Source organism: Melopsittacus undulatus, chromosome 5, assembly GCF_012275295.1.
Source record: "Melopsittacus undulatus isolate bMelUnd1 chromosome 5, bMelUnd1.mat.Z, whole genome shotgun sequence".
NCBI classification, from domain to species: Eukaryota; Metazoa; Chordata; class Aves; order Psittaciformes; family Psittaculidae; genus Melopsittacus; species Melopsittacus undulatus.
In genome coordinates, this window is record NC_047531.1 from 46847065 (window position 1) to 46869430 (window position 22366).

Consider the following 22366-nt stretch of genomic DNA (forward strand, 5'->3'; position numbering starts at 1 on the left):
CCGCACGCGTGGTACGCTCGCCATGGTGCCGGCGGCGGGAAGCGGCGGCGGCGTGACGTAACGTGACGCGCAGTGCGCGCTTCCCCCCCCCCCCCCCCCACCACCACTTGCTGCTCGGCGCGGGAGGCGGGGAGCGGCGCGAGCCCCGCGGTGCAGGTGCGGCCGCCGGTGCGGGCGGGTGGCGGCAGGGGGGCCCGCACGCCATTGGGCGAGGGGCGGCGGGAGAAGGCATCGGGGACGAGAGCTGACCCGATTGGGTGGGGGGATTACGTGTCCCTTTCCCCATTGGCTGTTGGGGTGCAGCGGCACGGTGAGGGGCTTGTGGCCATTAGCCCACAGGTGTTGCTTCTACCTGCAGGCCTCGTGTTGTCTGCTATTGGCTGGGGCAGGGGGCCCTGTGTGCCCATTGGTTGGCTGACCTGTGGACCTTTTTGGTATTGGCTGGCAGGGAACAGGGCCCCGCCCCAACACCCCACCCTGGGTGTTGAGGGGTGGTGCTGGCCTCATGGCGGCCAGGGCGGTGGCAGGGTCTGTCACCCCCCGTGTGACACCTCACCCGTCCTCTCCCCCACAGGGGCAGCTGTCCCAGCCCCGCCATGACCCCAGCAGTGTGCGGGGCACTCCTGGGCCTGGCCCTGTACACCAGCAGCCTGTGTGTGCTGAGCTGCACCGCTTTGGTCTACCATGACTACTGCATCATCGGGGCCGGGCCCTCGGGCTTGCAGGCAGCGTATTTCCTCCAACGAGCCGGCCGGGACTACGTGGTGTTTGAGCGCAGCCACGCTCCCGGCAGCTTCTTTGCTCTCTACCCTCGCCACCGCAAGCTCATCAGCATCAACAAGTGCTACACGGGCAAATCCAACAGCGAGTTCAACCTGCGCCACGACTGGAACTCGCTCCTCAGTCATGACCACCGGCTGCTTTTCCGGCGCTACTCACATGACTTCTACCCCAACGCTGACGAGATGGTGCGTTACCTGGAGGACTTTGCCTCCTTGCTGAAGCTGCAGGTTCAGTACAACACGGCAATCATCCATGTCACGCTGGAGAGGGATGAGCAAGCCTGGAATGGGTACTACTTCATCTTGACTGATCAGGACAGGCAGAACTACAAGTGCAGGTAATGGGCAAATGCAGGGCTAGCCACGCCACTCTCCATGGGTGTCTTCAAAGGCCCTGGCACAGGTTGTCCAGAGGTGCTGTGGCTGCCCCATCCCTGGCAGTGTTCAAGGCCAGGTTGGACAGGGCTTGGAGCAACCTGGTCTGGTGAAAGGTGTCCCTGCCTGTGGCAGGGGTTCAGAACTGGATGAGCTTTAACGTCCCTTCCAACCCAAACCATTCTATGATTCTGTGTGTCCCGTACTGCTGCTGAGCTCCATTCCTAAAACCCTAGAAGTTACTCGAGTAAACATACGGAGTTTATTTCTCACCTCTCCTGGAAGCTCAGCTCCACGACAGCAGGTTTGCTGCCTGTCATTTGGAGGTGAGCTGGCAGGCAAGCTTGGTGGGGACAGAAGGCAATCCCAGGCACCCACGCACCAGGAGCTGCATAAGCAGGGCTGGGACAGCAGGCAGTACCTCTAGCCTTGGCTGCCTGGTGATTTCATCCGAATCACAAAGTTTTGTCTAAGATTTAAGTAAAATTTACAGAGAAAGATAAAAAGATTACTATACTTCACTTTAGTGTTAGCAATTAGTGATGTTGCTAACGTGTTTTTATGGCTAGAAGTTAAAGGTTTTAAATATCAAAACCATTTTCTATCCCCCTTAAAAATTACTTTTGTTTTGCTGGACTAAAAGGCAACGCAAATTTTAAATCAAAGTAACTTTTTGATGCAACATAGAATCAGCTTTGAAACTTTAGTATTACCTCTATTTTCAGTGAATACATATAAGTAGTACTTGCATGTTCTTGAACAGTGGAGGCAGGTCAAGGGTCTGGAGCACAAGTCTGATGGAGAACGGCTGAAGAAACTGGGGTTGTTTAGTCTGGAGAAGAGAAGGCTCAGGGGGGACCTTCTTGCTCCCTACAATTACCTGAAAGGAGGATGGAGAGAGGAGGTGACTGGTCTCTTCTCCCAAGTAACGAGTGATAGAGCAAGAGGCAATGGCCTCAAGCTGCACCAGGGGAGGTTTAGATTGGACATTAAGAATACTTTCTTCACCGAGAGGGTGCTCAGGCATTGGAACAGGCTGCCCAGGGCAATGGTGGAATCACCATCCCTGGAAGTGTTCACAAACCGTGTAGATGAGGCTCTCAGTGACACGGTGTTTAGTGGTGGCCTTGGCAGTGCAGGTTGAACAGTTAGACTTGATGATCTTGAAAGTCTTTTTCAACTAAGTGATTCTATGATTCTATGTTTATGTACAACACCCACACTATATTGCTATAAATAAAATATTTCTAGTTGTCCTTGCTGGCCTGAGGATGGGGAAAAGAGGAGCAGCTCAATTGGTGAAGCTGGGAAGAAATTTCTCTTGAAACCATGACTTTTGCAGCTGATCCAGCATGACTGCAGGGTTTACATCACAGCCATCCTCCATAGCAGGAGGAGGGAGTGATGAGACAAGAGTAATGGTCCCTGGTCCCATAAAGCCTGCGTTTCCTAGTGTTATCCCTGTTTTTGCAGCTGCTTGTTGGTTGCCACTGGGACATGGGTCCCCAACGTGGTAAACTTCCCTGGCTCTGAATACGTTGAGGGTTATGAGACTGTGTCCACCAACCCTGAGGATTTCACTGGGCAAACCGTGTTGATCTTGGGCCGAGGGAACTCGGCCTTTGAGACAGCAGAGAACATTCTGGGCGTCACGAATTTCATCCACATGGTGAGCCGGTCCCGTGTGCGCCTCTCGTGGGCCACCCACTACGTCGGGGATCTGAGGTAGGAAACTGCTTCTCTTCCTCTTTCTAATGCAGCTGAAGTACAAACTTGGACAATCACTTCTTGCCCAGGCAGTGAGCTGGACTGGCACTGGAGGTGCTGTGGTCCTGCACATCGCAGAAGAAATACGGGCCCTTTTAGCTTTAGGCCTTTGGTTTAAGGCAGTCCAGGATGCAGGTGGTGAACACAGGAGCTTAACGAGAGCTCTTCAGGATCTGCGTGAAACAGGAAAATATCCCTTTGGAAACAGTGTCATCAAAAAGTGCTGGGTCCTAAGTTGTTCCCTTGTTTGCAGTCGCAGAGGAGAGCTGAGAGGTTGACTGCATCCTGCAGGGGCAGTGAAGGTGTGTTACCTGTGCTATTCCTGTGAGCCCTGAGACTCTGGGCATAACCTTCGCACTGAAGAGGGATGTGGGATACCTGGTAAAGGTTTGCTGTTTTCAGCAGCAGAGAAAGAACCTCTCCTCCCTTCTTTTAGCTCTTCTTATCTTTCCACAGAGCAATCAACAATGGCCTGCTGGACACCTACCAACTGAAATCTCTGGATGGGCTTCTGGAGGGTGACTTGGAAGACCTGGCAATTGTCAAGGACAAGAAAGGGAAGTTGCACATCACGCTCCGGTTCTACCTGGAGAACAGTAACATCAGTGCAGGCATTGACTCCATCACTCTCCCACAGGATGAACTGGATAATTTTGCCCCCCGTGCACCTTATGACCGTGTCATCCGCTGCCTGGGGTGGAAGTTTGACTTCTCTATCTACAACAGGTGAGGAGGAAACAGAATGTCAGGAAAGCAGGTATTTGGAGTACAGAGGAAAGAGAATGTCCTCTCCTGGCAGCATTGCCTAGACCTCCACATGCTCTCAGGTGGCTGGTGCTGCACAGTCCTTTGTTGATGCTGCAGCTACAGCTATGTTGCAGTGGAAACCACTGTGTGTGCCACTGTCCCAGACAGGCTGCAGGGCTGAGCAGATGGCCTGGGTGACACAGAAAAGCCTGTGCCTTTAGAAATTGATACCCTGACCTGCCAGATCACATGGAGAAGGCTAGCAGTGTTTTGTGGTTTGGGTTGGGATTTTTTTGAATGATAGTACAGGTACAGATAGCTACAGAAAGGTGTTGTCTACTTTTTTTCCCCAAGGTTGCATCTTTCACTCTACCTTGGTTTGTCTCCTAGTACACTCTAGAGATGAAAATGGTACTGTTAACTTCACTGTCTTCTAAAATTCACTGTCTGTGGCTCAGGCTGGAATTTCTTGTTCCAAGTGAGCTTGGGATGAGCACCCTTTTCTTCTGGGAGATCCTCATTGAAGTAGTAAATCCCACTGAAGACAGGGGGGTCATGAAGCAGTGTCTTGCAGTCGCTGCAATATAATGTGTATATAATATCAGAAACGCCTTATATTTTTTCACCCAAGCCCTTTCTGACAGCCTGCTCTTGTCTTTTGCATATCAGATCTCTTAAAATGATGCCAGGGAAAGGGGACAAAAAGAAGTATCCTCAGATCAAACCCAACTACGAATCCACAAGCACCCAAGGGCTCTTTGTTCTTGGCACTGCTAGCCATTCCATTGACTTCAGGAAATCTGCTGGGGGGTTCATCCATGGATTCCGGTATACAAGTGAGTGTACAGAAAGGGCAGAGATGGCAATTGGTCCTCCATTCAAAGGAACAATTCATGGCTTATGGCTGGCAGTAAGAACAATAAAACACAGCCAAGCTGCAGCTGCATCATCTGAAGTGGAGGAGAAGTGACTTGAGGTCATATCTGAAGTTTTGGGTTGTCTGTCTTTGTTTTGTCTTGTGTCTCTCTTTGCCCATTGTCTCTTATTTATGTAACACAATAGAGTTCTGCCTGCCAGATGCTCTGCCTCGTGACAGGCTGTGGGTGAGAGGTCTATGCTGTGGAGTTGAAACCCAGTGGCTTTGGCCAGTAGAGAATTTCTGTCTTTATGTATGTGCTCATCCTTATCATTAAGACTACTCAGAAGTAATGAAACATCCCTTAGGATCCCCCTGCCTGCTCACCAACCATTTAGCATCACATCAGCTTTCAGAGGGTATTTCCACTGCAGTTACCAGCAACTGGGGTGGGAGATCCTAAGCACAGATGAGCTGTAAAGCTTATTTATTGTGTCCTGCCAGTTATCTGTGTGATTTCTGAAATGAGCTTGGATGTGTTAATAAGGTGTCCTTGTTTCTCCCCATGTCTTAGCTCGTGCAGTTCACCGCCTACTGGAAAAGCGTCACCATGGTGTCCCCTGGCCATCCACAGTCTACCCTGTTACACAGCTGACCAATTCCATCATCAAGAGGGTGAACGAGGCCTCGGGCCTCTACCAGATGTTCAGTGTCCTGGCTGACATCATACTGCTGAGAGAGTGAGTGAGTAATTATTCCCAGCACTGCACTCCATCATTTCATTCCTTTTTTCTCAACCACTGCTTTCCATGTTGCCACCACATAAATTGCTCCATTGCTGCCTAAGAAAGTTACAGTCATGTAAGCAGCCACCTCAAAACTTGTACCACTGCCACAATTTGTGCCAGTATGCCCAATTCTGCCAGTTACCTCCCTCTCTTAAAGGACTGAAAGGGTTCAGACACTCTCTTTAGGCTCAAAGGAGTAATACCCTTCTACTATCCCCAGGGAGAAGCTTTCCTTGAGCAGTGCATCTGATGGCTTTTTGGCCTTAGCTTGGACCAGCTGAGGGGGTGCTGGATCCCAGATGGCTTTTCTCTAGTGGAAAAATTTGGTGGTTGTGGTTGCAATTCACAGGAATGCCACAGCATTTGAATACCTGGAAGAGTACCCAGTTGGAATCCTGGCTGAGCTGGAAACGCAGACAGGGAGAAAGGCTCCCAGTGGGCTGTTTGTCGTCATCATGGAGTATGGGAAAAATTTCTCTGGGGCTGACAAGGATGTCTTCTACTACAACCGAGCTGTGGGAGAGGCACAGCATGCCTGGCAGTCCAACTTTTTGCACCCTGTTATTTACTTTTACAAACACCTCCCAACAGGTAAGCTTTCCTTTGAGTTACCTGATACTAGCAAATCTTGAGAGGGGTAAAGATACTTCACTGCCAGAGAAGGGGCTGGGACCTGAAGGCATTGCATGCCATTCTCCTCTGCTTCCTTCATGTCCATCTTCTGGGGCACCCACCACCACTGTGTGAGCTGAAAAAAAAGCTGGTAGTTGGCAAGAAGTTTCTATCAGTCAGACTGATGCACAGTGGGGGGAGTTGTACCAGAGACCTCACATTCGAGAACAGAAACAAATAGGCACACTGGGAATTTCTCTGTTCCAGAAAGAGGAACACTGCTTCCCTTTGGCTGGCACCTTGTGTTTATTTTGCAGAGTCCTGGCAGATGAGGCCAGGCTTTTTCAGTGTTACCACCAAAAGAAGGCTGCTCTCTGTGGCCTGCTCAGGTCTGAGAGGTCACACAGTGAGAGGCAGCCAGAGGCAGGGGTTTGAAGGTGAGTATTACAGCCAGCAAACAAATGCACTCAGAATAGATTTCCTTGGGAAATTACTGTGCTGAATCTTCATCTCCAGAAACTTAGGGTCAGGGTCCAGCCTGCCTTACACAAGAAGAAGCATGATGGGTAGCAGCATTGAAGCTTGAAAGGAGCTCAGTCCGTCTGACAGTCCCTGCCCAGGGGGAACAGGAGTGAAATGGCAGGAATACTGCGAGCAGGGACAAGGGGCAGCTGTGCAGTGGCAGGGCTGCTGAGGACAAAGCTAACACAGGGGATTGCAGATGAAAGTCAGGTAGGGATTAAAAGGTCAGGACAAAAGCTGAAACAGCTGTGGTAGCTGCTTTCTACTGCCCAGGCACTTTTTAATGCTGTTTTGATTCTGAGAGATTCCCTTAATGCTCTCTTGGCAGAGCATGAGATGAAACTTCGGCCCCCAGATTGGCCTCTCCCTCGCCCTGATGCCATCCATCACATTGTGGAGGACTTTCTGACAGACTGGACGGCTCCAAATGCTCACATCCTGCCCCTGAGGCGGTTTTTGGAGAACTGCCTCAGCATGGACCTGCGCAATTTCTTTGCAGGTAATTTGTGCATAGGATGGAGGTAGCAGGGGGAGGAGGAGGGATGCAAGGGACACGCAACAGGAGTGATCTGCAAAGAGCTGAGATCTCCCCATGGTGTGCTGGTGGTCTCGCCATTAGTCACACCTCTCTGATGCACTCTCCAGATAGTAAAAGATGCTGGTGCTGGGTATATGTTCCCAAATACTCTTTGTTCCTGCTCACCACCAGAAAAAGACTGCCCCAGGTGCACCCAAGTTAGGGAAAAGTATATGAGGTTGGGTACAATCCCTTTTCTTGCTTCAGTTTTCTTTCCTCCATTATCTGAATGTTCCTTTATGCCACTGGGTACCAGATCTCTTTTCACATACTGATGATGGGAAATTGGAGTGCTGGCCAGGGAACCTCCTGCAGGACCTCCACGTGGCACACAGAGGGGTACAAAGAACATGTGGTACAAAGAACATGCCAGAGGGCTGCAAGTTCAAATCCAGCTCCTTTTCCTCTCAGAGCATGGACTGGAGCTCCCACCCTGCATCTCCTGAGCTCTGCAGAATGAAGTCCATTGCTCTGCTGCCATCCAGGGCAGGGTACTGGGTGGAAAACTCTGCTTGCCTTCCCTCATCCTCTCTGCTTTTTGTTTTGAATGAGTCCTCAAAAGTTTATGGGAATTTTTCTCTGCAGGGTATCTCTGCTGAGTCTGATATTTGATCCTTTTCCCCACAGAGTCCTGTTTCCTGTTTGTCTTCACTCGTAAGAAGCTGCCTCCCTTCTGTAGTCAGGGCTACATGAGAATGCAAGGTCTGGAGGGGAGCGAGGCTCTCTGGCGCCACGCCGTAGAAGCTGGCCTGCTGCAGGATTACAGCATCACAGACTTCATGGATGACAGACCCCCTGATAGCCACAAAGGGTCAGAGGACCAACTGCTGAGAGATCATGTCATACCAGTTCGTCCACTGCAGCACCTCGTTAATGCCAAGGATGAGCTTTAACCTTTCTCACTCCACACTGAAACTCAAAGGTGCTGTTGTGACAATACTGTAACAGAGATCCACAGCAGGATTCTGCCCTGCCCCATGCACCTTCTCCATCCTCATGTCTTCCACTGATCATGAGTTGCCAAAGACCTGCTCAGATCTTGCTGTTACAAAGAGGACCAACGTGCTTTAAATGATAAGCGAGGGACTAAAATCCAGCAATGCTGAGGCTCCGTGTTATCCTGGCAGAGTTCAGAATCGCTTGAAGATGGTGTTGGTGTTTATCTCATGGATCAGTACCAGCAGTGACTTCCAGGGGTCATAGAAGAGAGTGCAGGATCGCCTGGGTAATTTACAATGTCATGTTCCATGTCGGAGGTGACCTGCTGGTACTCATGCAGCCCCATGCAGGCTCTCTAATCCTGGAGTGCCGTACACTGTGTATACTTGAAGGTTTGTTTCTATGCTGAATCCCGAAGTGGCACTCCAGACACACTGCCTGGTACTTTTCCTGCCTTTCAGTTAGGGCAGGTATGTAGCTTGAGTGAAGATGGGTGGGTTTTACTGACTTTATAGGTCAAATAATTTGTCATTTCTTAAGGGCATGACAAGGGACCCTTACCTCCAGGAAGGCTGAGCAGCTTTCCTGGAATGCCAGGTACACAGAGACTTACACTGGGTTCATCTCCACTCTTCTCACATTTCTCTTCTCCCACCCCAAGCAGCCATAAAGGTTAGCCCTTGTCTTTTATAAAGCATGACCAATAGTTCTCTTGTTTGCACTATGTCCCATCAAGAAAGTTTTGGGCGGACATTAACGTCATTAAAATGCTCGTTCTGTATTTTACTCCCTCTCTTGTTACTTTGAGATCATGCTGGTACTGACTTGGAGGCCGCTGGCATTTATTGCTCCCTCTGTCAGCCACAAGCATATGTCTGTCACATCTCCGTGGGCTCCTTCCACTGAAGCTGAAAAGCAGGAGCAGTTTCAAGCTTGACATTGTGATGTCCCTGTGATTTCTAGGAAATGAAGGAGGGGCAAAAGGGAACAGGCTTTTTGCCTCAGCACTTGTTTTCCAACCCCTCGGCATCTAGAAGAATGTTCCTCTCTAGTGCTTCCAGAGTGGGGGAGTCCTAGAACTCCCCTAATCCTTCAAATTCATTTGCTGTTTCTGTAAAGTCCCAGTTTCCACCCTGCTCAGAGGCTGGCGAGCATAAGTGAAGAAAGTGGCAGATGAATTCTTGCTCCTCTGTGGGAACACTTCTACTGCTGGGAGATCTTACACGTTCACATGCAGCTGGAAGGGGGACATGATCACCTTCTCAATGTGCATTAGTCAGCATCCTTCCATGGGCTTGTGTCCCATTGCCACAGCTCTAAGGCCAGTCTGGCTCTTGTGGCCTGTAGTAGTCTGGGGGGTGCCACTACTTGCTGCATCCGTGGTACTCTTGGCTTTTTATTTTGGGATTGTCTGACTGAGTTGGGCTGACTGACTGTCACTAAAGAGCCCCTTTCACTCATTCATCCCTGTGTGCACTGACATGGAGGGTGTCCCTGTTGTACCTATGTGCATGCATGTTCTCCAGGTTTTTCCTCTTCCAACCAAATATGCCCACAAGGGAGCAGCAATCTGCATGCTTACAGCACATGTGTAGCCTTAAATTGTTATTCCCCTTAGGAAAATAATCTGTACAAAATTGGCACCCACCGACGCTTCCAGCGAGTTCTTCATCTGCATCCCAGGGTTGGATCTGGTGATCCAGCTCCAGAGGGTTTTGCTGCTGCCTGCTTCCCACAAGAGCAGGGATCTGGGTCATAGAGTCATAGAATGGAAAGGATGTTAAAGCTCATGCAGTTCCAACCCCCTGCCACAGACAGGGACACCTTCCACTAGACCGGGTTGCTCCAAGCACCATCTAATACGGCTTTGAACACTTCCAGGGATGGTCAGCCACAGGCAACCTGTGCCTGCTCCTCAGCTCCCTCACAGGGAATATTTGTTTCCCAATACGTAATCTAAACCTACCCTCCTCCATGTGCTGCTGAGCAAGCAGTTCCGTTTGGGCTTGCTCCTGCCTGAGCTGACAACAGGAGGGAGTGCAGGTAGTGGCTGGTTTTCCATGGGACACTGCCATGGGGGAGCTGGTGCCTGGCTCTGCTGTGTGTTTCCTGGGAACACTGGCCCGCGCAGGGCAGCCTCCTTCCCGGAATGCCCAGAGAGCCAGCGCCCACCCCCAAGCGCGAAGGAGCCGCGGGCCAGCGCCGGTCCGCCACCACCACGTGCAGGGGGCGCGCCAACCCCGCGCAGCGCTGGCGGCGCCCATTGGAGGGCACCGCCGCCAATCAGCACTCACGGCTTGTCCCGCGTGACATAGCCCGCCGGCCCGTACCAAGCTTGAAGGACGGCCACGACGGCCAATCCAAGATCAGCGCTTGGGGCGAAGGCAAATCAGCTGTGAGGGTGGTGGTATTGTTATTCGCAGCTTTCCTGCGGCGCAGCCAATCAGAGCTCGGGTGGGTGGGGCGGGAGGCGGAAGTTTGATTGCGTGCGGGTCACCTCAGGGACTGGGAAGGTGCGGGGCGGGGGCTGTAGGGAGGTGCGGGGGTTGGTGGGTGTGGGGTGGCCCATGGCGGCTGGGGCTCCGTCTGTTTCCTGCAGTCTGCCCCTGGGGCTGGAGAGGGGGTCTTTCCCCACCGGTTCGGGTGGCTGAGCGCGGCTGGGATGGCCTGTCCTACCGGGGGGAACCGCTGGGACCCGCTGGCTGGGGGAGCCGTGGCTGGTGCCGTCAGGGGAAGGGAATAGCCCAGGGGAGGGCCCTGCTCTGTAGGGCTGGGGAAACGGGGACCCTGTGCCTAGGGCGGGGAGAGTAGCCTCAGAGAAGCGGGAGAAAGCTGGGTCTGTAGCTGGGGACTTCATAGCAGGAGGGACCTATGGCTGTGGGGCTGGAGCTGCAGGGGTGGCAGGGGCTTGGCACAGGGGCAGCAAGAGCTTCCATGCAGTGCCCCATATATGTCTTATCTAGGATATCTTCTGTCTGGGGGCTGCTCTGCAGAGGGGGCTCTGAGCCAGGCACTGCTGCACTTGAACTGGCTGTGGGGTGCACCCACCCCAACATACCTGATCCTCCTCTCCCCACAGATGGCCCAGAGGTTGGCACTTCGGCGGCTGCTGTCCCTTGCCCCCAGGGCGCTGCCCCAGCAGGCCCCTGTGGCACGCCACAGTAGAGCTTTCAGCACCTCAGCAAACTGCAAGAGCACCTTCAATGTGCAGGATGGCAGCGACTTCCAGGACCGGGTGGTGAACAACCCCAAACCTGTTGTGGTGGACTTCCATGCGCAGTAAGTTCTCCATCCATGGCTGTTGTGCCCCTCTGCCATCCATCACACATGCAGGTGTGTCCCTGCTGCTCTCCTGACGCAGTGCAGAGATGCAAGTGTGTGCGAGGGCTCCCCAGGCTGTGGAGCTGCTGACCACCCTGCTGAGCATTTGGTGTTTAAAGGTGCTTTTGCTCCTACAGCACAGTCCATAGAGGGCTCACTCATTTCTTGAGTTGCACCACTGTAGGTGTAGTTACACCCTGCGGGAGCATAAAACACAAGTGCCAGGAAGGCGTTCCTCAGAGCAGGATAACTGCAACACCCAAGTGCTTGGGTGTCACCCTGGCCCTGGTGTTGCATCATCCTGCAAGTGACACCTCAAGAAAAAGCTCTGATGTCCCCTTTGTGGATTAAATACCCTCTTAAAAACACTGACTGATGTGAACAGCTGTGGAAGAGCACTGCAGTTGGTTACCCCTGCACTGTTGTGTTTTTCCAGTTTTCTATGCTGTGTGCTCTTGAGGCAGGGCTCTTGAATGTAAATGTCCTTAGGAATTAATAACAGCCACATGATGCCAACAGCAGCATTTGTTGTCGATAAAAACACTGTCGTCCTCTTGCCAGTAAAAATATTCCTAGATGGTATCTGCTGGATTAACGATACTGATTATCTTTGTTTTCTCATGTATTTCCCTAGTCCCACAGTGCTGTCATGTGAGCCTGTTGTGGCTGATCCTGGGCAAGCAGAGTATGAAACAGCCCCAAAACTGCTTCTTTAAATAGACCAAACTGACAAACCAAAACGAATGTTAACCAGGATCAGCCAGAGAGGAGAGGACAAATAATTGAAAGCCTGAAAGCTGATGCAGGGGGAGGCTGAGGAGGAGCAGAGTTTACCAGAGCTTCAGTTTTAAAGGAAAAGGGCACTTAGAGTTTTAACTTATGTTTTCCTTGAGCTAAGTAAGTTCAAACTATCATAACCAATGGCATTAGAGGCTGCAGGGGGTGTTTTCTGTGTACAGGGCCTCGCAGTCTTCTGCTGTTGCACTTGGTTTGGCATAGGTGGTCTCTCCTCAAACAGATGTGATACTTCTGTGAGTTTTGCAGCTAAAGGGAATTTCTATAAACCCAGCAATGAGTGTGGAGGGGAAATCTGTGATCTGATGATTGGCAGAAGTTGATTTGAGTGTTGCTGCTATCCCTGCACCCAGCAGCAACACTGGCTCCAGGGCAGTCTTGTGGGCAGCAGGGTTACAGCTCTGCACGTACCCACCAGTGAGAACACAAAGCAGGGTTGGGATAAACAGCTGAGAAGAGGGGCAGGAGGACCACCAAGGCTGGCGGAGCAGATTATGGTGTGATCCAAAAGATATAAAAAGCACCACAAATGCTGAATGGTGACCTCTTCTTCCACTCAGCCCCACTGCCACACACAAAAAAACTTTGACAGTTCTTTTGTGGAACTGTGGTTTGGGAATGTTTTCAGGCTGGCTTTTGAATAGAGGCTGCCGTGCTTCCCTACTCTAATGTCCTCTCTGTTCTTTCTCCATCAGATGGTGTGGCCCCTGCAAGATCCTAGGCCCCAGGTTAGAGAAGATGGTGGCCAAGCAGGAGGGGAAGGTGCTGATGGCCAAAGTGGACATTGATGATCACACAGACCTTGCTATTGAGTACGAGGTATGAGCTGGAAGAGCACAGACTTCCTTCTGCTGGCAGTGCAAAGAAGGTCCCTCCTTGGGGTGAAGTGTGTGTGATGTGAGGAGGAGAGATCCAGTGCCTACAGGTTCCTGATCCCTCCGTTCACTCATCAGTAAGGTGGGGTTTGCTGCTTCGTCCTCCTGCAGCTCTGCTGCTCATGTTCAGCATCCCCACCTCTAATTCTGTAGAAAGGTGTCCTCTGAGCTTTGCAGGCATCTGTCAACATGAATGCTTGCTTGGCCTCCAGGAGCCTGCAGCATACACAACAGTGTACTGCAGGCATGGGCTGCTCAAGTGCAGGGCAGGAACATGAATTAACAAGCCCCAGTCTGCTCTGCCCTGAATGTGGTTTGGCTCTTCATGCAGCCAGCCCTTCCCTGTGCAAAATTTCTTGCTTGGTGACAATGTCCCATCCTCAAGCCCCAGCACAAGGAGACGCCATGGGTTTTGTTTTGACAGGTAAAAGCCAGGTCAGAGAACACACATAAGCAACAGGAACAGGTATCTTGCTGTTGACAAGCACAAGCCTTAGTGCTTACACTAGTGCTTTACATGTCTCTTAGGTGTGTTTCTGTGCTGTCTTGTTTCCAGGATAGAGCAGAGTGACTGGAGAAGAAGCTCTGGTTTACGTGATTGTGTCAGTGATTAGGTAGTCTAAGAAGTGTAAAAGCTTCTCTGACAATGTGCTCACTTCTGTTGTCTCTCTTTGTAAACAACTGAGTCTGCAGATTCCAGGCATCCTGTTGCTGTGTTTTACAGGGAAGAAAATGCTTAATTCCCGCTTGCATATGGAGCTGCTCCCCCTCTGCAGATGAGTCCCAGGGCTGAGGCTGGCACAGGAAGCTCCTCAAGCTGCCCAGCAAAGTGTCCCGAGCAAGCTGCTGTGTTCTTCAGCCTGGAGGAGACACTCTGTGCCATTCCCACACCCTGCTGAGCCAGGAGGAAGTGGAAACAGCTTGTTCCCTCCTACTCTTTCCCAAGGAGACCTTTCTGCCTGTGCTGTGGTGGTGTATCCACACAGCCAGTGCCCACAGTCATGATTTGCAGTTCCCACAAGCTGAGCATGAAAGCTTTAGGTGCTGCTCTTGGTGGTGGTGTACTGGCAGAGATGCCCCAGGCCAAGGAAGATGGCTTCTGGCTCCTGAGCAGGGCTGTGTTGCAAGCCTAAAGACTGTATAGCTTGAGGGTGAAGGTGAAGAGGGTGAAGCTGTTTCAGTGGTGGTCAGAAAGTTAGTAAATCCTGATAGATGCAGGCAAGGCTTTTGTAGCAGCCATCCAAAGGAGAAAAGGAGAAGAGAAGAAAGATTATTAGTTCAACTTTTGTATTGTTCTAAGCCTTCCAGTAGATGGGATTAGCTGGGATTGCAAGAGGATAATCACAGATGGTTGGAAAACAGCAGTGTGTGCATGTGAAGAAAGGTCATTAAAAAGAGGCAGGAAATTCACAAATTGCACAGGTTTGACACTGTGCTTTCCCACCGGATGGCCAAGGAACACCAGCACAGCCTGCTATGCATATGCATTTGTCTGCAGGATCTGCCTGTATTGCAGCACCGGTGATGCAGGTGCAGGCAGCATTGAGGCTGCTGGCAGGCAAGGGCCAGCTTCCAGCAATTTGTTCTGGAGCATCGTGGGATCATAGAATGGCTTGGGTTGGAAAGGACTGTAATATCACCTAGTCTCTGCCATGGGCAGGGATACCTCACACCAGACCATGTTGCCCAAAGTTCTATAGAACCTAGCCTTGAACACTGCCAGGGATGGAGCATTTACCACTCCTTTGAGCAACCCATTCCAGTGCCTCAGCACCCTCACAGTAAAGAACTTCTTCCTTATATCTAACCTGAGCTTCCCCTGTTTAAGTTTGAACCCGTTACCCCTTGTCCTACAACTGCAGTACCTGATGAAGAGTCCCTCCCCAGCATCCTTATAGGCCCCCTTCAGATACTGAAAGGCTGCTCTGAGGCCTCTATGCAGCCTTCACTTGTCCAGCCTGAGCAGCCCCAACTTTGCCAGCCTGTATACAAACATGATGAAGATTTTGTTTTCAGGAGGTCCTGGGGATCTCTCCTGCATCCTCTGCTCTGAATGATGTGTGTGTCTGGTTTTGACCATAATCCCCATGGCTAAGCCCCATCCCTAGGTAGTGTCTGTGAGCAGGATAGCTGCAAACAGGGGTGAAGGAGAACTTTTTTATGAAAAGTTCAGGGCATCCTTTTCAAGGCAGGAGTTTGGCTCATGTGCTGGGCATGGGCTTGGTTGTGCTTCATCTTCTGGAAAGTTACCACTTGAGATGTGCACATAAGGGCTGATGGGAAGACACCAAGTTGACATCAGAGGGACCAAAATTAGTGTTTGGGGGAGATCAGGATAACCAAAGGTGGTAACTGAGAGGAATCAGGAAAGGTTTAGTTGTTTTAAAGTCATACCATTAGGGACTGGGCATTTGCAGGCTGAGAAAGCTTTTGTTTCAGGGGGTTTCAGCATCCATGACTTCTCCACAAGCTTCCCTGCCCACACATGCAGCCCCCAGCTCACGGCTTGATTGCACAACATCCTCTTCAGCAGCCTCCTCACTGCGGGGGGAGGCAGGGCAAGGGGACAGACCCCCTGGAAGAGCTGAGGAATGCTGCCGAATTCCTTCTCTTGGCTCCCAGCCCTCCTGGCTTAGCACAGAGCGGGGACACGCTTCCTGCAACTACAAACGTCCCCGGCGCCTTTTCCTGTCCGGTTATGCCCAGCACAAAAGTTCTTTCTCTGGGGATTCCTCCTTTTATCTAACACCTTTCATCTCTGGTCGTAGCCTTTCTCTGCTGTTCCAGCCTGCTCCTCACCTCTGACCCCAGAGCAGAAAGGGAGAAGGAATACTTTTGTTTAATCTGCCGACTCCTAAAATTCTTCAGATTCATCTCTTGCTTTGGCCTGTTGCCTGTGTGCATGGCTGCTGGAAAGGGGCAGCCCCTTCTCTAGCAGCTCAGGGGAGCTGCTGGATACAAGAATGGTCACTCAGCAGCAGAGCTTTATCCTATGTTATGCCTTATTCTGAAGCCTGAGTGAAATCCTTCTGCCTGCTCCCATTATGTGACATTCATGCTTGTATAAAAGGCCCAGTTTCAGAAGGGAGAGAATTCCCTTGGAATGAGTGCTGCCAGGAATAGCCTGGATGGCCCCGTTTATTTATCTCTGTGGTCAGTGCTGATCAAAAGCAGCCTGACTTTTTTTCTCCATAAATGCTCTTGAGGGAGGAGGAGAGTTTGTTTAGGTTCAGTACAGATAGGGCCCAAAAAAAGAAGGGGGGAGGGAGGGGAAAGGGCAGCAACTTTGCATTCTAGAAATTCCCATGACATTTGCTTCTTGAGCTGCAAATAAAGCGTGTGCTCTGTTAAGAGGCTGCCTTTGCTGCAGCCAGCAGGAAGGAGGATGTCAAAGGTGGCATGTTTTCTGGGCAGAGGCAAGTTGCTCAGTGCCTGTGGTTCTCACCTAGCCCCAGACCTGCCACCCCTTCTTGGGGTTTGATGCCCAGCACAAAAAGGGGAAGAAAAGGAGGGATAGAGGTTGTGTGCAGTTCCTGGGTGCGCTGCTCAGCACTCAGAGCCCTGTAACTTGGCATTAGCTGCTTCTCTATGGTGCTTCAAATATCCCCTTGCTCCTTACCCAGGCTGTGATGGTCTGGTCCTTGCTGTTGCTGGTTGGGCATACAGGTGTTTTGGATGGAGCTGGGCCAACTCTGTTCATTATTAACCCACTTTGCAAACCAGAGGGAGGCCCAGTGGAGGTTTGGCCTTCTCGGGGAGGGAGACTCGGGGAGACCAGCTGAGTGCAGTGCTGGTACCGTCCTTTCTCACCCTTAAAATCACAACGGAGCGTGTTGGTGGCACCATTGCCAGTGCTGGGGCCTGAGCCCTCTGGCTCCGCTCCCGCCAGTCACTAGGAGGAGCTGAAGATCGTGCGTTGAAGCAGCCCCGGCGCTCCCACCCCTTCAGATGAGACTCGCAAGCCCTGGAGGACAGACTGTGGCAGCTACGCTGGACTGGCTGGGTGGGAAGGAAAGCACAAAATGTCCCTTTCATTTAAGGCTCCTGGTGGGAGAAAAGTCAGCCCCCTGGCGGGTTTCCCAAAGAAGGATTTGCAGACCCTTGCTGGTAGCAGGACTGGCAGCACACATAGGAACACCCTGCAGGCTAGTGGGGAGGCAGCAGGCAAGATAAGGATGTGTTTTGGCAGAAGGCTTTGCAGAGATAAGTGCACTGTGGGGTCACAAACATGACCAGATCTCTCTTGCCACAGCAGCTCTCTTGAGCTCTGGTTGCTCCTTTCTCAATCATGTCCCTGGGGTCTCTTCTGTCACTGGTCATCCAGCAAGCCCCTGGGGAGTGTTGTCATTTCTGCTGCTGTCCTCTTGGATAATTCCAAGAAAACTTTGGTTTGGGCTAAAAAAGCAGTGCCCAGAGCAGGACTTGCTTTGGTCATAGGAGCTTTATATCTTCCTAGCTAATCATCAGGGATCCGCAGCAGACATTGCACTGGTGTGTGACCAGAAAAGGAAGGATGAGTTGGAGGGGGCTGTCATTACCATGATAGGATGAGGCAGGAAATCTGCCTGTGCAGTGATGGGGAGGACCCTCCTCTGGCTCCACTCCTGTCTGCATAAGAACACAGGTCAAGTCTGAAACCGCCCTGGCCATAAAATGTCCTAAGGGCGTCATGTCTGAGGAGTGTGCTGGTAAAAGCCTGGGTTTGTTTGCTTATGATAGGGCAAAAAGGAAGGAGAAGAGGAATTTGTACTGGAGATGGAAGAAAAGCTTTGCCTTGTTTCTACGTTAGCTTTGGGTTTGTCTTTAACTCTTTGGGCCTTATTTAAACTTGAAAAGCTGCTCAGCCTTGACTTAAGCAGTGCAGAGATGAAGCCACAGGGAGAGGAGGAACATGGAGTTCAACTGGCCTCTCTTTGAGAGCAGACTCATCACTCTTGTAGCCACTTCTGTGGAGCTCCATGTGGGGCCCAGGCCCAGCTTCTGCTCACCCATGTCTCCCTGTTTCCCTTGCCCATAGGTGTCAGCAGTGCCAACCGTGCTGGCTATGAAGAATGGAGACGTTGTGGATAAGTTTGTGGGGATAAAGGATGAGGATCAGCTGGAGGCATTCCTCAAGAAACTCATCGGAGCCTGAAATGAAAGGGTGGCTGTACCTCTGCCTCCAGACACGTCCACATTGTGCATTCCTTGCCTGGAAGACCTGAGGGGGCATGTGGACAACCTGCCTTGTACAGCCTGGGGTTTTCTTCTGATTTGGGGCTTTTAGGAGATGGACAGTGTTGTAACCCTTCCCTCCCACCCACCCCCTTCTCTTGAGCAGCAGTAGTTGTAAAGGGCACTGAGGAGCAGGGCTGCTTCTTCTCAAAATGGGGAATGTGGCTGGAATTAGCCTGTGTTTATCAGCAAAGAGCTGACGTGCAGAACTGCTGCTGCTGAGTTCAGGGGAGGAATGTTTTCCTCTTTGCTTAGTATCTGATAGCCCAGAGCAGAGGGCAGCTTCTCCCTGCAAGATGTTGGTACATACCTGCCCTGGGTGGGTTTGTTTAAAGCTGAGAATGCCTCTGCCTTGTCTGTGAAACCTGTCTGTCCCTCTGTCCTCGTGTCACTGGGACAGGTACAACTCCTCCACAAATCCACGGGCTCCAGTCCTGATTTTGTAAGAGAAAATAGGGAGAAATATTTTATGGATCTCCTTTTATATGTCTGTAATAAAGAGAGCTTTATCAGTTGCTGTTGTCTAGCTGGAGAATAAAACCTGATTCTTGGAAATCACAGGGAAGTCCCTTATCTGTTTAGAGAGGCGAGAGGGAGTATTGGCACCTCAGTGTCTGGTTTGTGATGATGTGCTGGGAGAGCACAGGTTATTACTTGATCCCTACTAAAAAGGAAAGCACAGAAGAACAAACAAATGGGTTACTTTCACAGGGCTTTCAGTGCTGCTTCTAGGACCCCCTTTGGGTGCTGCTTGCTCCAGGATGCCAGAGGAAGGACTTGCCTCCTGCATGCAGAGTACCAGCGGCTCTTTGCGCACAAGGAACCTGATCTGTGCTTGCTCCCCTGTGTTTTTCTCACTCCTTTCCTGCCTGTGGACCCTGACAGCCTCCCTCTCCCCTGTGTGAATGATTAAATCTGCTCATGCAGGTGAGCCTTGCCAACAGGCAGCCTTTTCACTTTAATAGCCCTGACCTTTAGACTGAGGGAGCAGTGTGTGCTTGTATTGTGAGCAGCCTTCAGCCCTTCCCATCTCCTCCCTATATACACCTGTTTCTAGTCAACCTGGCTTCTGAGTACTTCTAGCCTCCTGCGCTTGTAAGGCAGTACAGCACCAGGACTGATGCCCACTGTGCGGCTTATTTCCAGTTTGCTTATCTAAGCTACATGAGAACATTGTAAGTGCTTAATCACCAAGTACAGGCTGCTTTTTTTCTCTTTCCTTTTTTTCCCCCTCCTTTCCAGCTTCTGTTTCCTTCAGTCACTCTTAAACCTGCTTTGGCTCTGCTCCATTTCACCACCCTGGCACAGGTTGTTATGAGAGGTGAGGCCATTTTCTTCTGCACCTCTGCAATAACGTTTTATGACCTTTGATGAAGCAGAGGAGTGGTGATCCATGTCCTGCTGCAGCCACAGTGCTGCAGGCATTGCTCCCACCTGCTCCCATCGCCCCAGGGCCTGGGCAGCAGCACAAAGTGGTGGTGCTGGTCCCCTGAGATGGGCTGGGCTGATCTCACCCCTGGCACGCTGCAAGAGCTGATGTCATTTGGAAGTAATTTGGTAAAGAACTGTTGGTCAGTTACAGTCAATAAAAAAACTGGCATTTTACTTCATTCAGGAGGCCACAGAAGCTGTGCTGCTCATGTCCTGCTCATGTTCCAGGCCAGGCAATTTCCCCTGCAGTTCTGGTATTCCTGCTCTGTAAACACTTCTAGTAAAGACTGTCTCAATTTTCCTGCATGAGCAGGAAAAGTAGGGGAACAGCGTCACAAACCCAACAGCAGTCAACTTCCATGCTTCACCATCACCAGAACAGGAAAAAACACAGTGACTTTGCATTGTGTAATTAAGGGGCAGTATAAATTAGCTATTTTATCACTTCCTACTGAGGAAAAGCAGAGCTAAGGTGCCATTCAGCTGTTTCTTTGAGATAAATGCTGAAGACCCACATGTCCTGTGCAAACCCTTCAGAAACAGCGTGATGGGTGGAGAGGAGAAGGAGGGGTTTGGGGCACCTTGAGACTCCCCAAGTGCTTTGCACACTTCTCACCACAGGACAGGACTCAAAGCACAAGGAAGTTTTCTGTGGCAGGATCTTAATTCAAGTCCCCATTTGCTGACTACTGGTGAGGCTTCAGGGCTTCTCACAGGTGCTGGAAACAGAGGAGGTGCAAGTGGGAAGCAACCAGCAGTATATTTATGTAGAGGGGTTGCATAGCAGTTTTCATACCACCTGAACATGGTGCATGAAACCTTTAGCAGCAACTTTTCCCAAGAAGAGCTGAAGGTAGTAGGTAATTTCTCAGTATCAGCTGCTTTTTCCATGTTGGCTGGGAAAATGTTTCCTCTCTGTTCACACCAACAAGGGTGCAGTTGGTTTTCCTTCTTGAAGTTAAGCACATTGAATGCTCCTCTGATCTGCTAAGGATTTGCTCTCTCCTGCCTGAGCCTGGCTATATTACGGCAGCTTTCTCACCTTCTAGTGTTCCTGGTTGCTGTTTTATCAAGGACATGGTGGCTGGTGCCTAAATCCACTTCTTACCGTCCCCAGGTGTGTTCTGAACCCAGGGTCAAGAACCCCCCAAAGTCCAGTGTGGTGCCCCTGTCCTCACAGCCTTGTCCAAAGGTGCGCAGGCTGAGGTTTTCCATTCATTCCTATTGCCTTTACACTTGCATCAAGCCCTAACACAGCTGTTCCCTTCCCCAAGACATTTGTGCTGCCTGTTGAACTCCATGTTAATGTCCAACTGCCCCAGGCCACAGTGAGTGCCTGCAAAGAGGGAGAGCTGTGCTACCTTCCCTGCTAGGGATACTATGCCAAGACCAGCTCCAAGTGCTGGAAGAGAATGGAAAACTCAGGTTACCCAGCTTGCAGCACACAGTGGGCTGTATATATGTAGTCCTTTGAAAGGGATAGTTTTTGGCACATCTAGTTCCAATGAGCTCTGGCCTCAGCAGCCCCAGCATTGATAGTAAATCCTTTGCTTTATCAATGTATTACATGATTGCTCCTGTGCAAAGAACAAAACAAAGACAGGCTCCATGTCAACAGGGAAACAGCCAACAACTGATGCTGCCTTTCACCAGCCCAGCTGGGCTGTTTGTCCTAACAGTTTGTTAATCACTGGGCTTCTACCCCCCTCATTTTCCTCAACTAAGTAATTAGGAATAAGTAATTAAATGCTCTGCCCCTGCAAGGCTGTTAGCAGCAGCCTTAAGCTCAGCGCTGCTCAAAACTGCTGCTGAATGGCATTCAGTGCTCACTGTGAATTTCAGCTTCCTGCAAGTTAAAGAATAACAGCTTGTGCAGCTGCAATATCCTAAGCAATAAAAAGATAAGACAGGCTTGGCTTCCAGACCGAAACCAAACCAGATCACCTGTTACACAGTCTTTGTTACCTGCCCAGGCTCAAGTCCGTCATCGCACACCATTACTGCTCTTCTCAAGGACATGGGGTGCACTTGTGAGCTTTATAGCTCCTCTGCCTCTGCAGCTTTGTAGCTTCAGCAATACTTTCCCTCTTAAAAGGGAAAAACCAAGCTGCAACTCACAGTGAGAGTTGTAGCCACAGGATAGGTGCGATGCCGGAAGGAGCTGCTGTGCTGAGCCGTGCCTGTTGCTTTCTTCCTCAACCTGCATCCTACCATCCAGGGAAGCATGGAGGCAGGAACAGCAGGGGAAACCCCACATTTCTTACACCCAGAGGAGCCAAATGGGTGGAAACCAGAGACCTCCAGGGAGAGCTTAACAATCTGGCACCCAATATCCCAGCAGGGATGGAGCCAGGACATACCCTGTGGTGCCTTCCTTGCTGGGATGGGGGAACTGGTCCCACGAGGAGAGGCTAGATGGGGACACTGGAGCTGCTTTTGCCCTATGGGCTGAGGAAAGCCAGCAGCTATGGCCAACAGGGCAGCACCCAACCTCCCAGCTGCCCACATTGACTTTCCTAAGCCTTCATCACCTGAAAGTTGCAACCAAAATGCACTAAAATTGACAGTTTTCTCCATGGCCTGCAGTGAAGAAACATGCCTGCACGTACAGGTGTGTGTTTATCTACTCTTGTGGAGAGTGCCAAGAGCTTCTGGGGCTCACAGATGTCCCCAGCAGCTGTAGCTGCTGATGGAAGAGGGTGGGAGCCAGCCCGCTTCCTCTCCCACCCGGGAGAAGGCTGAGCTCCTGGTACCCTCCTCAGCAC

The 22366-nt window shown here is 51.0% G+C and overlaps 2 protein-coding genes across 3 annotated transcripts; both read left to right on the forward strand.

The window, feature by feature from the left end:
* Window positions 1-104: 104 nt before the first annotated feature.
* On the forward strand, window positions 105-8751 carry FOXRED2 (FAD dependent oxidoreductase domain containing 2). The gene is made up of 9 exons (XM_034063336.1): window positions 105-156; window positions 575-1120; window positions 2631-2882; window positions 3381-3650; window positions 4341-4507; window positions 5102-5267; window positions 5665-5906; window positions 6778-6948; window positions 7654-8751. The coding sequence occupies exons 2-9, from the start codon at window positions 597-599 to the stop codon at window positions 7917-7919; spliced, it is 2058 nt and encodes a 685-aa protein (XP_033919227.1). The 5' UTR covers window positions 105-156; window positions 575-596; the 3' UTR covers window positions 7920-8751.
* A 1705-nt stretch (window positions 8752-10456) lies between these two features.
* On the forward strand, window positions 10457-18728 carry TXN2 (thioredoxin 2). Of its 2 annotated transcripts, none has more exon segments than NM_001281547.1 (4): window positions 10457-10478; window positions 11045-11244; window positions 12777-12900; window positions 17974-18685. In NM_001281547.1, coding segments are annotated over 3 exon segments (441 nt in total). In that variant the 5' UTR covers window positions 10457-10478; the 3' UTR covers window positions 18091-18685.
* Window positions 18729-22366: the final 3638 nt, after the last annotated feature.

Coding starts and splice junctions, on each gene's coding strand:
- FOXRED2 (XM_034063336.1), top strand. CDS start 597: ATGACCCCAGCAGTGTGCGGGGCACTCCTGGGCCTGGCCCTGTACACC. Junction 1,121..2,630: donor AGGCAGAACTACAAGTGCAG/GTAATGGGCAAA, acceptor CTGTTTTTGCAG/CTGCTTGTTGGTTGCCACTG. Junction 3,651..4,340: donor GACTTCTCTATCTACAACAG/GTGAGGAGGAAA, acceptor TTTGCATATCAG/ATCTCTTAAAATGATGCCAG.
- TXN2 (XM_031049888.2), top strand. CDS start 11,045: ATGGCCCAGAGGTTGGCACTTCGGCGGCTGCTGTCCCTTGCCCCCAGG. Junction 11,245..12,776: donor GTGGTGGACTTCCATGCGCA/GTAAGTTCTCCA, acceptor TTTCTCCATCAG/ATGGTGTGGCCCCTGCAAGA. Junction 12,901..17,973: donor ACCTTGCTATTGAGTACGAG/GTATGAGCTGGA, acceptor CCTTGCCCATAG/GTGTCAGCAGTGCCAACCGT.